At 34.4% G+C, this 13,679-nt stretch overlaps 1 protein-coding gene across 1 annotated transcript; it reads right to left on the reverse strand.

Moving 5' to 3' along the window:
* Window positions 1–5,660: 5,660 nt before the first annotated feature.
* LOC102681893 lies at window positions 5,661–8,691 on the reverse strand. The gene is made up of 2 exons (XM_031508995.1): window positions 8,083–8,691; window positions 5,661–7,821 (listed from the first exon to the last, which is right to left on the reverse strand). The coding sequence occupies exons 1-2, from the start codon at window positions 8,567–8,569 to the stop codon at window positions 5,975–5,977; spliced, it is 2,334 nt and encodes a 777-aa protein (XP_031364855.1). The 5' UTR covers window positions 8,570–8,691; the 3' UTR covers window positions 5,661–5,974.
* Window positions 8,692–13,679: the final 4,988 nt, after the last annotated feature.

A 13,679-nucleotide genomic window follows, 5' to 3' on the forward strand; every position in this document is an offset into this window, starting at 1 on the left:
TGAAAGATGATACAAATATTCGTTATTTAATAAAATTAAATATCAGAGAATTAAATTGGAAATTGTGTACAATTTAAGACTATTGCAACAGAACGAAATCGCGATTAAAATCAAAATAGAAATTTTGCTTAAAAGCACTTGGAGAAGTATAATTGATTTTAATCGTTTCAAAGTTAAAACACAAGAATAAAAAATAATATAAAGTTAATTAACTTTCGAGTTCACGATTGTCAGAAAAGTAGGTTAAGAGCATTAGTCCGTACAAAGTTAATTACAAGTAGCTTGTAGTAGATATCTGTTCTATAAAATTGGAATGGAAAATAAGCTAACTTTTTTGGATTCCATTTTTTAAGTAATCCAATTACTAATAGAAAAAAAAAACAAAAAAAACATAGACCATCTTCTATCACCAATCAATTCGATCCCCTTAAAAATTCGAATCGTTTCAAATCTTCGTTTGAAATTCGCGCAACTGGTTGAACTTGCGAAGTATTAAAAAAATCATCGAATCAAAGATCATCGATCACTCGATCGTCTCGAGGCGAAAGAAGGAAATGATGGTACAGATCGTATCGAAATCGATCCGATTTTAATTAGACTTAATTAAAAGCGAGAAACGAACTTTGTAACGCCTCCTCTCTTCTACCTTCTCATTTCCTCCTTATCCCCCACTTCTTTCGACGAGAGGAACTCTTGACATAATTTATGCAGACCGCTCTCTCTTCAATAGCTAAGTTACTTTCGGCTTTATTGGGTGGAAGAACAATCGGTGGCCGATTCTTTTACACGCAGCATTTACGCCGCGGCAATATTCTCGTCTCGACACGGCCTCTACCGTAATGAGCCATTGGTGAAGATTGCTCAGTCCTCGAGGAACGTCGCTGCTGTTGCTCGCGCAATTGTTGAAGCTGATACTGTCTCGAGTGCTGATCTGTGAACAGAATCATTTGGGTAAGCTGGATATTCTGACTATAGTCTGAGCTAGACGTTGGTTAAGTCAAGGTCGTGGCTCATCAAGCTTCCCCCATTCCATCAGCAATGGGATGGTTGGTAAGGAAGATATAATTATTTGTTAGATTTTTGACTTGTTAGATTGAAAAGTTGTGTTGGTTATTGATTCTGGTAAAGTAAACAATAATTTCAAATGAGTTGAATATTTTTATGATAAATTTTATGATGGATGATATTTCAGGAAAGAGAAATATTTTATTTCCTTCTGAAGTTAGAGATCAATTTAAATTACATAATAAGATGTTTCTATTTTCGAGTTTAATCTATTGTTTAATTTATAGTTTATTATGTAAAGGGATTAATAAAGCAATTATTATTATGTATATTGGGTTATAAGCAATTTAAGTTTGCGTTAGATGAAGAGAGATGGAGTTAATGTAACTAGATTGTTTCAATTTACTTCCATCTTCATCTAATGTAAATTTAAATTGTATAATAAATAAGCCTTAACCAACATTTTTGTATATCAACTTTTACACAGAAGTGTTTTATAAATGTGTTAGCGTCATAAATATAAAGAAGGTATAAATACAATATTTTTAAAGAAAATTTTTTCCCTCTTTCTAAAATAAATATTAAATGTGCTTTTTAATATATTAATACACATAGAATGAAGTAAGAAACACTCTGTTTCTTTTCGAGGTCGATATTTTAAAGTATAGAAATAAAATATCAACTCTATCTTATATCTTGAGCAAATCTATTGATCGACAAACGAGCGACGTGATAAACAACTCATTGATAGTTGTGACAAAAAGCGATCTTAACAGTCAATTGGTACACTAGGAAATGGATATTGCCTTGTCAAGCTTTATCGATAGTTTCTAGTGTTAGTTTAACTGAAGCAATCTCTTGTAAGTTCGTGTATAGCGTTACAAATGTCGTGATGTGGAACAGAATATCGTGCCTATCGTCGCCGTTCAAACTATTAGAATACTTTTCCAGATGATCTAATGCATAAGGTATACTGAATTCCTGTCACAATTGGCTTTGTGATGCGATTACATCAATTCTGAAATGTGACCGAGTTTTGAAATTCTAGGAATTTTATAGTAATAATAAAAATGTAAAATAAGAAAAGGATAAAAAATTAAATTAATAATTTTCTAATAAAAATTATAAGACGAAATAAGAAGAAATAAAAAGGTATATTTAAATATATCTAATTTTTTAAATTATTGTTAAAAAGATATTCTAATTTAAACTTTTTGTTATCGCTCTATTTATTAAATAAAGAGAAATAATAATTTATAAAAATGATAAATATATATTTTTAATATATATGAATATTAAGAGTTTTATTAATTTTAATTTTAGTTTATATAGATTAACTTTATAATATCAAAATAAATAATTATTTTAGGAGATCGTTTTGAGTAAATTAAGAAATATAAATGAAGAAAGTTTCAAAGAAATTAATATTATCTCAAATAAATTGATGGTTATTTTGAAGTATTTTATTTATCTAATTGCCTTAAAGAAATTAAAATTAATTTATTTCATTCCTAAAGAGTTTTTTAGATTATAAAAAATTATTAAAAAATAATAGGAAAAAAAAATTCAACAGCATAAAGAAATAAATATGAAAATAGATAAGTGAATTAAATTCAAAAAAAGTTTTATATACAATCTCCTTTCACATTATATTTTCCCATTATAAAATCAGACAAAATTGGACATCAGTTTGTTATCAAGGGAAAGATAGAAACCAGCTTACATGAACATGTAGGATATTAACTTCTTGCTACTGTAATAGCACTTAGAGAAATGTATCGATATCGATAAATTAGTTTGTTCAGTGTTATGTGGAATTTATAGAAACAGATACTTATTTTTTTTACTTTTTCGATAAACATCTCGTACTTTTATTTTTTAGTTTTTCTTTTTTGTATTTTTATATAAAAATATATAATATTTTATATAAAAATATTATAAAACATATATAATATTTTACCTAGAATATATTTCTTATATATATTAATTTCTTAATTAAAATTAATTCCTAATGAAATTCTCTCTTTAATCCAAACTTAATCTTCATGATTTTTCTATTTTATATTTCCTTGTAATTCAGTTCACTTTATTCTTCATCAATCAAATATTATACCATAAAATCACTAAGAATAAACTCCGTTCTCCGTTCTCTTATCCTTTATTTGTAATCGATGAAAAACGTGCAGTTTCCGGTCTGGAAGATGAAATTGCAATGTCGCTAGAGACCGCTAGTGTCGGCGTGAGACGACTATGATGACGATGCCGACAGCAAGAAGTCGCGTGACCCGAATATCGTTAATAGCACCGTGGTAAACCCTTCTGAAGCGAAATTGCGTACTGCATCCGGACATGGGAATATAAATCAGCTGTTCCACGACTTCCGTAAATGCGCCCGCGCGCGAGAATATTAATCAATGTCACTCGAATCTCGAGGCACATTTTCTTAATCGGCCCGCTTGCACCAGTTACGTATCTAAATTGTTTCACGTGAACCCATTTTGAATATTGTCATTTGAAGAATTTTTTAAAACGAGGAATTTACTGTTTGTTACAATAATCTTTTTTCATGTGATTTATATCGTACATTGGAGAACTGGTAATAATTTATTATGTTTATTTATAGTTTATAATAAGATCTTTTTCGAAAATCATTCATTTTCATTTAATAGTAGTATGTAGTAAATTATTTTTTTTTTTAACTTTTGATTAAATGTTAAAATTATAGTCACAGAAGTATTACAATTTCCTGTAATGGTTTTAAATGCTTCTAATGAACAATGTTTCAATGTTCTTATATTTAATTGCAACAACTTAATAAATAATGGAACAATTATAAGTTTCCAACTATTCTCTAAAAAAAATTTTTAAAAATTTCGTGAAGGTAAAATCTTAATTCCACTTCACTTTTCCTAGTTTATAACAAAATCTCGAATATCTCATTTAGCAAGGAGACTCGTTTCCGGTCTCAAAACTTCTGGGAATTGCTAAAAGAAAATCACGGGGTCAGCCTGAACGGTTAAGTGCCGTGTCGTAAAACTTAAACGAGATTGCAGAGTATCACGATACAAAGATTGGTCGCAAGTTAGTGTCATCGTGGAAAATTGGCTCGTGTGTATATGTGTCTCGTGGATAGTTCACGTCTCGTCATCAGTGACGTTCTCTTTTCTTATTATGCATTAATAGCAGGCACATCGAGTTGACGGTGACAACACGAAATGCATAAATCACTAAAAGAATACTTGGACTCGTTTAACGAATCTCGTAGATTTAACGACGAGGAATGAAATTCACGCAGAAGTACTTTAAATTAGAATTTTTTGTCATTTTGTTCCCAATCTTTCAGATTAAGTTAGTATATATTTATAGACGTGAAATTAATTTTTTCTGAAATTGCAAGGATTTTAAAAGTTTTTTGAAACAATATTTTTTAATTCAATTCTTATTTTTATTATATTAACAATTAGGTATAATATTTGTTTGTTATGTTACAATATATGTTATGTTAATTGTTCATTGCTTTGATTCTTTCGAAATTAATAAAATAATGGATGGATTGTTATAATTCTCAATATTACATATTACATTATATTAATAGTAGTTTTTAAACTTATTAAAAGATACGATTTATTTTTGATTCGAATTTTCAATTTCTTTAATTAATGTATTATTCTAATATTGTAATATTGTAATAAATTTTGCATATTCGTTGTTAATATATTGTAGTATCGAAATATTGAAATTATTTGAAAATAAATAAATAGTAATAATGTTCTTATTTAAAATCATTTGAAATTTTATGAAAAAATATAGAATAGCTATAAGAAAATTCTATTTATAAATTGTTTTCGATTAAATCGAATTCGTTCAACACTATAGATTTCGTATAATAGATTAAACGCAAAATTCTTTTAATAGGTTGAAATCTTTTTTTAAAAATCCGATTTATCGATGCATTCTGTGAATTCTGTGAAATAGAAATTTTCAAAAAACCAGAATTGAGAGACAAAGAGAGGGAAAATATCAAATCCTGTGTGTATATTCGTAATACAATCGAGAAACAATTGTTGGTTGGTTCCGTGGTAAAATAAAAATTTGTTTATTTTTAATTCCTACAGGAAGAACAATATCTTAAGTTATTAAATTCGAATACAGTTCTCAAAGGACTTTTTATAATTATTTTCTTACTTTGTTTTCTTATTTATAGAAAACAAGAGAAAATATTTACGTTAACGTAAAATTATACGTATTAAAATTTGTAATTAAAAATAGGAACAAATAAATATTTAATGCTTGCATTACATTAATGCATTGAGGAAGAACAGCTATGAACTTACCACGAGATTATTATCATAAATTATAACCCGACTGTCTAAATGTCTTAATTAAAATGGTAACAGGTGCAAGACCTTTCGATCATCCTTTATCTAAATTCTCTTCCAACTTCCTTTCGACCATATTCTCTTAACCAGACGTTCAATTTCTCATTTATGAGAACTCGTTACACCCTCACTATGATTTAATTTAAAACAAAATATTTTTATTTATTAATCTTAAAAAAAAAAAAAAAGAACAGCATAAGAATTAATAAATTAAAATATAATGAAATTATATATTATTACATCAAACTATATTATAGCAAATTACATTATATCAAAGTTTAAAGATTCGTTCACAGAAATAAAATTGTCTGTTTCACAAAAAGTTGCCAAATCGAGAGATGTATAATTTTTGTATAATTATTGCAATATATATATCAATGAAATGGATGGATACAGAGCGTTTTCTTCAAGTGAAAACAAGTGGAATCGTATGGTAAGCGTTTGAAGGGATATCAAAAAAATGCTTTAAAAAAAGATTGCGGATCGATTCGATATAGGAGGAGGGGGGAGAGGCATCGGTATGGTACAAATTGTTTTCGCTTAAAAGAAAGAAAAATATATACATGTAGAGAGGGTGAAAGGAAAACATATCACAATACAGAAATATTCTTCTGCAACAACTCGGACTTCTTCTCGGCCATGTTCAACAGATTCTGCACCTCCTGGACCTCGACCGACGACAACGTCGACTCAAGATCGGGCAAGATGGCGTCGGTAAGGCTCAAAGAGGCCAACTCGCCGATATTCGTGTTGTCGCGATCGGACAACACCCGTTTCAACTTCTTGATATACTTCTTCAATCCCGCCTGCATAGCTATGCCGGCCTTCGAGTCACGACGCGGCAATTTCAAGTCGTCTTCCTTCAATTCTTGAATCCTAATCGACTCGAATCCGACTTTCTCCACCTTCCCAACCCTCGAACACTTCATCTCGCCCATTAACGGCTTGCTCGACTTGTTGATCTGCATCGATCGAGCGCTGTTATCGTGAAAACCGGTGTTCAATTTCGAAGCCGTCGCCCTTTGATGCAAGCTTTTCATCTTTTCGGAGGGCATCTTGTTCGCGCTGCTTTTACCAAAATTCTTGATCACGCTCGAAGCTTTCCTACGACCTCCAACCTCGCTCGTCTTCTCCTCTTCCTTGCTCCTCGTCGACGAGTCGGCCGTGTTCCTCCTCTCGTACGCGTTCGATCTAGGGGAATTTTGACCCATCCTCGCCTGTTGGCCATCCTGACACCTCTTAATACCATCTTTCGCCGTTTTCACGTTCATCTCCGACGTCTCTTTCCGTTTCTCGTTACCCTTCAACCTGTCCAAACCCGTTTGGCGAACGTTTTCTCGAATCTCGTCCTTCGTGGGGAACGATTCCATGGAAAGTTCCGGTTTCGGCGCAGACTGTTGTTTCGCCAATAGCACAGGGCTGACGTTTCGCGAGCCTTGTTTCCTGTCGCTCGAAACTTTGCCGAGTTTCTCAGCCGGCTGCTCCTGTTTCCCCGACAACCTCCTCGAGCACTCTTCCGCGTTTTCATCCTCGCTCGTAGCCCTCTTCGACCTGGTCTGCGCTGCTAATCTCGTCTCCTCGCCGGAATCTCCCGCCATCTCCATCAAGGAATCGATCGTTCTCCGCGTGTACATCCTTGGCGAGCTCCCCTCGGACGGATTCTTAATCGAGGAACGGCGCGAACGGGTCAGCGAATCGTTCCTCGCCGACAAATTACCTACGGATGGTAAATCGATCTTCGCCAACTTTTCAGTTTCGCTTTTGATCACCTCCAGTTTTCCAATTTGATTGTTCGATCTCGCCTCTTCGTTCTTAATACCCAACTTCAACCCATCCTTGGCCGAATTCTTGTCCAATTGGGGCAGACTTTTCACCATCTGATCGACCCATCCCGAATTATTTTGAATGGACGGTTTGCTGGTTTGATGTTTGGACGAGTTGCTCAATTTCCTCGACATCTTCCTCTTGCACGTTTCCGACGTCTTCAACGATATCCTATCAGGGTTCACGTACTTCTTGTTGAACGATGTCTCCGTATTTCCGGCCAGCCAGGGAACAAAGTGCGGCTTCTCCGCGACGCATGGCCTCGAGCCGATCGATGAATCGCGGGAGCGGGAAGAGTGAATGTCTCGATACTTGCTCGACATGCTGCGCACGCTCTCGGTGTCGATCGAGCTGATCGTCGAGCAATTCATCGACTCCCTTTCGACTCCGTCGATGAACGACAGAATTTTGTCCTCGCGTCTGTGCGAGTTGAAGAAGAACGTTTCCCGCTTCGAGCTTCCCGAATCGGTGCTCGAATTCGTCCTGGAGAATTTCGTCGCGCTCTTCTTGATCGTGGACCGTGGCAACGTTGATATCCTCGAAGTGGTCGAGTCGGCTCCCGCGCTCGATGGCCTCGGTTTTGACGATTTCAAGCCTCCCTTAACGATCGAGTCTACAATTCGTGCGAAGAATTTGATAGTTACTCCAACAGGATTTTTTTTTTTTTGCGAGAATTATTTTTAGGTGAATTGGTTGCTTTTTTAAAGGTACGAATTTTCTCGGTCTTTTAAAAATTTTAGTAGAAGAATTGTAAAAAAAAGAAAAAAGAAATCGTCGATACAATATGATCCATCGTTCACCATCTTTCAACGTTTCAGAAACACCATTCCAAACGATTTCGAAACCCTGCTAATTCCAACCAATTCACCGTTACCTTGTCTCCTTTGTATCGAGCCATCCACAACGGTATCATCGTAAAACGAAATCTTGGGCGATCTTTCATCCTGTCCACCAACATCGACCATCTCCACGTGCTTCGTTTCCGTTTCCTTCTCCACCGTTTCCGGCTTCTGCGTTCCCTTTATCAGAAAATGATCCAATGGATGCAAATACTCGGTTTCCTTTTTGCTCATACCCTTGGTCGCGTCGTAATATTCCTCCACAAAGTCGAACAGGCTGTGGTGATACTGATTGTTCAGTCTCAAAGCGATCGTGGAATCGTTGTTGTTCAAGTGAATGGAATTCATGACAACGTCGCCAGGTGGCTGATAATTGTTGTACTGCTTCCTAAGTGCCGTCTCTACCAATTTGAACCGGTACGCGTCGTAATCGAACGCCGATATATCGACGATCGGTAATTCAGAGTTGGTTGCGATGAACGAGGACGATTGTTTCAGGATAATGTCGTTCTTCTTCGTCATCGAGTCGCTTTTCTTCTTTGCATTTTTCACGTACGCTCGGCTTCTCACATTTCTGTAATCGTTTCTCACGTTGTCACCGCTCGCCTGCAAAATCGGCGTCGAGATCGTCTTACGAGCCGATTCCAAGCAAAGATCCGTGCTTGAACTCGAGTCGGAGTCGAACGTGGTGACTGGATAATGGGTCACGACATGGTCGCGATTTTGCTCGAATTTGCGTTGGCTGAAGAGAGGGGTTGGCCAAGTCTTCTTGAATTTGATCGAATCATCCTGGTGGTGGGGGGCATTCGATATTCCGACGGTGTGTGCAAACGGAGATTCGAAGGATGCGAGAAAAGCGAAATTTTTATTGGATTAGATGTTGGGTCGTGTCCTGTAATGAATTCTGGTAAAGGGGAATGGGTATGGTACATCATTGGATGGGGAGGATTAAGCGAAAGAAATTATTTCGGTAAAGCTTTAAAGTTGTTGCTAAGGTTAGATTTAGAGTCTTCGATAAATCGATCTCTTATTTAATTTTATTTCATTCTACTTGAATGTTCCACGTATTAAACGTAACGAATTAACGATTAAATTCGATTGATTTATAATTACACATAGTCAATTAGATTAATAATTAATTATTAAAATTCTCTTTATCCAGAAATTAATATTCCAATCCGATTTCGATATAATTAATTTTAATTATTAACACTATTCGCTTCGTGTTCACAGCGTTCACGTAACGCGCAATTTTGTGAATCGAGATTAAATTTCTATGGACTATTAAAAATCATTTCATCGGGAAGAAAACGAAACGAAAAGAATAAAGTAAATAAAAAAAGGAATGATCAAATTACCACAAAATCAGATCACGATAAACAACAATTTCTCCAATAATTAGTATACTACTTCTCGAATTCCATCACTGTGGAACGCGTGTTGTTTTCCAGACAGAAAGAGAGAGAGAGAGAGCGAATATTCGCTTATTAAAAAAAAAAAATCACGAATAGCAACGGAAAAAGAATTTATATTTCGTTCCATCCCCTGACTGAACAGTATCAATCGCCAAGAAAACCTGTCAGAGAGACGCGAAAGATCCAACCACGCGTTAAATCCTCGTTAAGCCTAATCAAAGAGACACGTACTAAAGTGTGTTGGAAACGAAGGATCAGGGGTACCGCCAACAGGATGACAAGCGTCAAAGCGAAAATACTCTCGACGACGAACGGTGGTATCGATTGCAAGGTTAGGATGAGCTTTCCGGGTGCCACGACGTTCAGCATAACGGGTTTTTTCTTCGGTGCCTGGATGATTTCCGGCGGCCGTGCATCCACAACTCACGTTCCTCATGTTAGACCTCGATCACCGGATGCAGGCTCGATCGATCGATGCCGTTCGTAGCCCGCACACTGTCCCCGGAAACGTCTTCCATAATTGAAACGATCGCCGATAACCCGAATTCCGCTCGTCGCTTTTTTCCTTCGTTTGTCTTTGTAGAGTAGCTTTCGAAATTTTTTAAATCACCGCTCCAACTTGCAAAAACTCGATCGTTCCGCGTTCGAGGAGTTGGATGGAGGGGAGAGGGAAAGGGAGAGGGAGAGAAAGAGGGAGGTACGTTGTTGCATCACTTTTGTGTACACGTGTGTTTACGTACGTTTGATGGAAGAAGGTTCGTTTCATTTCTTCGATTTTGTATTCGAAGGAGAAATTGGTTATTTAATTGATTATTTATCGAAAAAATATTTTACATCGTGATTAAAAGTGTTTCGTAATTTTGCTACGTGATTTTAGTATATCTTCATATTTTTGTTAATATCGATATTTGTAAATATCGAATTTCAGATAAGATTGGAAATTGCTCGTTGACATTAATACGAGTATATCGTAAATGTGCGTAAGATAATTTACGACAAAAATTACAATTCTAATTATTGTAATATCTTTCTTAATATAATTCATTTTCGTTCTTTCGCGAATTTATTATTCGATCTAATATTTCCAAATTTTGCAAGAGAATCAAATTTATAACTCATTGTGGATTATGCAAATATTAATGTATCAAAATCATTATGTAGGATAATCCATTCTTGGATGCTCTTGGAGATAAAGATATTATTACCCGTGAGAAGAAATCGTGTTGCTCGAGAATGAAGAAGGAATTCCTCTCGTCTCGGTTTGATTCGATATCGATCCAGCCACTGGCGTTTCTTTTTCTTTGGATTTTAATATCGGCCACGTTTGTCGTTTCACGTCCTTTCGTGTTTACTGTCGCGACGATATTCACCCCCGTTGCGGTATCTCGAGGGAAACCATAGACCCTTGAAATAATACTTTCCCTCAGGAAGGATATTTTCAAACGATAGATAGCAAAATATCCCTTCAGGTGTTTCGTTCCAGCGCTTGTTGCAGTATTATTCTAATGTATCTCGTTCAACGGTATGTATCGATGAATATTAATTTCCACGTGATAATTGTTGTTATCCCTTATTTTAATTTAATATTAATTTTTATAATGTCCATTAGAGTTATTAATTATATTATATATATATATATACATCTTTCATCATCTTAACAAATCTCTTTTTTAATAACGAAAACTATCTAAAAATAGATAAAATTTCCAAATCACTCATCATCGTTTCAAATCTCTCCTTTAACAACGAATTAAAAATTTACGATACGAACAAAAATATAATAAATAGCGGATCGTAAATGATCGAATAAACATTCAAAGATAATTAACACCGAGGATTATTAAGCTGCAAACAAAATGATAAACAAAAGGCAACGAAATAATCGAATAATATTACGAGGCGGGGTATCAACGGCGCCAACCGCACTACCTCTCTCTCTCTCTCTCTCTCTCTCTCTCTCTCTCACTCTCTCTCCGGAACAATAACAACAATAAAATGCTTAATTGTAATACGATAACCGGTCTAAATGCTCCTTGGTAATTTACCATTCACTTCTGCGGATCACAACGTTTCGATGGAGAATAATGGCAATCCCCTCCCCTTTCCTCCCCCGTGAAACAATTTAAATTATTACCACAACGCGCGCATTTGAAACGAAAATCCGCGTATCCGCGAGATTAATTATTGAAATTCGCGCTTCGTGAAATTCGATGAACGAAACGCAATTTGTAGAAGGCAATGCTGGCAGGCAAAGCATTTGTATAACGGTCTCTGCGTGAACGACCGGCATAACCGAGTTAATGACGACCAGCTTGAATTATTCCATTTACAATATTACCGTTTTAAGTTTGAGTAAGGAGGGGGAAGAGGTCGCTTCGCGATTGAAGTGCCATCGATACTTCGCTGAGAGAGAGAGAGAGAGAGTCGCGAGAGTGGAGGGTAAATCCGTTTAATCCGGGGCTAGATCGTTTCGTGATCATCGATGCTTATGGTTATCACACGCTTTACTTTCGTATTGAATATTCATAAATTTTCTTACTACGGTGTAACACAGTCCGTTTCAACAGTTTTTTTTTTTTTTTGTGTTGCAATACAATTGCAAATTCGAGTAATAAATCGAAATGTTATGTAAACTAAAGGACGGAATTGAACGGAGCGTAATGGGATTATACGGGGTATTAATATGTGTGGAATTTGAATTTTGATTCTAGAAACCAAAAATTTTGAGAGAGAGAAAAAAATAAACGCGAATCTTTAAAATCGAAATATCTGAATCAGACGAATTTTTTTTATAAAAAAATGGAAACTTTTCTCACTGACTGTATACTCTTTTTCGGCAGAGTGGGTCGTACACATGTCGTTTTGCATTACATCGTAAACTTGGATTATACGTCGAAAAATTCGTATGATTTATGAGATTCCAGGAGAGGTTTTGTATGTGATAATATTAAACATCATTGATCGATGAGAATTTATACTTTGATCGATTAATATTTATAATTAAAAGAATATTATTGAAGAAGGAATGATCGTTAAATTTTGTTTTCTTATTTTCTATTTTTTAGATTATGTAATATAGAGAAATGTATTTAATATGTTAAAGTGAAAACTTGACACGTTTCAAGATATTACAACTTTAAAATTAATTTAACTTTGAAACTGTCTTAGTGAAATTAGAAAATATGAATTATATCATGTTGCAAAGATTTGCAATTGATTTAATTAATAATAATTTATATTAATCTAATATTTATTTGATAATATTAGTCTTCAATTATTAATTATTGTAACAACAATAAACAGTTAACTGATAGATAAAGAAATTTTGAAAAGTGAACAAAGATCTAAATGTTGAATAGATGTTAATATGTTGATCATATAGAGTGCAGAATGCACAAGTCACGAATGGCATTTCAATGTTACCTCATAAATCAACTTCTCCAAGTATGCCAAACTATTACTCTCTATGATAGTTCTTACTGTTAGTTGTACATTTGTACAAAGTTTCACACGAAGTTTCCAATCTCATTGTCAGAGTTACTTCCTTTTGCCACTTTCAAATAAAATTTGACCAATCCATTTTACATAAATATTCCGTTAACTCGACGAAGGATCAGACTTTTATCTTGACAAAATCACAATTTTATTTCAAACTTTGAAATTGAAATTCTTATGAATAACATAAAATCAATAGATATTAAAACATTCAAATAACGAGGATAAGGAGGAATAAATTTCAAATAAAAGATATTAAGCAGAAATCTAATTAATTAATTAATCAGATAAAATTCCTATAATGATTTCAATATGTTAGAAAACGTTTTGCTTATAATATTGCAATGATGTTTAAATTATAAGTTCATTCGAATATCGATCAGCAAACGATTCATAATGTGATTAAGAGAAAACATAAAAAAAAAAAGAAAAATAAAAGAAAAAAATATTCAAATATATACAATAATTGTGATATATATCGATGTAGGATGAAATTGGTTTTTGAAGAAGTTCACGAAACGAGCGAGGTTAGATAGTTAAGAGCAGAATCTGTAAACTTTTCACAGCTGATTACACCGATGCTGCCAACCCATTGAAGTAATGAAGTTTAAATCCCTGATAACGTTCAAACTTGGCCAGGGATTTTAACCCCATCGTTACAGACCCTCGTTTTATTTTATTTTCTCCCCATTTCTTTTTTTTTTTTTTTTACTATTCTATAT

This window comes from Apis dorsata, unplaced genomic scaffold, assembly GCF_000469605.1.
Source record: "Apis dorsata unplaced genomic scaffold, Apis dorsata 1.3 scaffold_117, whole genome shotgun sequence".
Taxonomy (NCBI): Eukaryota; Metazoa; Arthropoda; class Insecta; order Hymenoptera; family Apidae; genus Apis; species Apis dorsata.

What these genes read in the sequence shown, in the direction of transcription:
- LOC102681893 (XM_031508995.1), bottom strand. Translation starts at nt 8,569, where the DNA reads ATGACGAAGAAGAACGACATTATCCTGAAACAATCGTCCTCGTTCATC. An exon ending in CTCGATACAAAGGAGACAAG is followed by an intron (nt 7,822 to 8,082) that starts GTAACGGTGAAT and finishes CACGAATTGTAG; the next exon opens with ACTCGATCGTTAAGGGAGGC.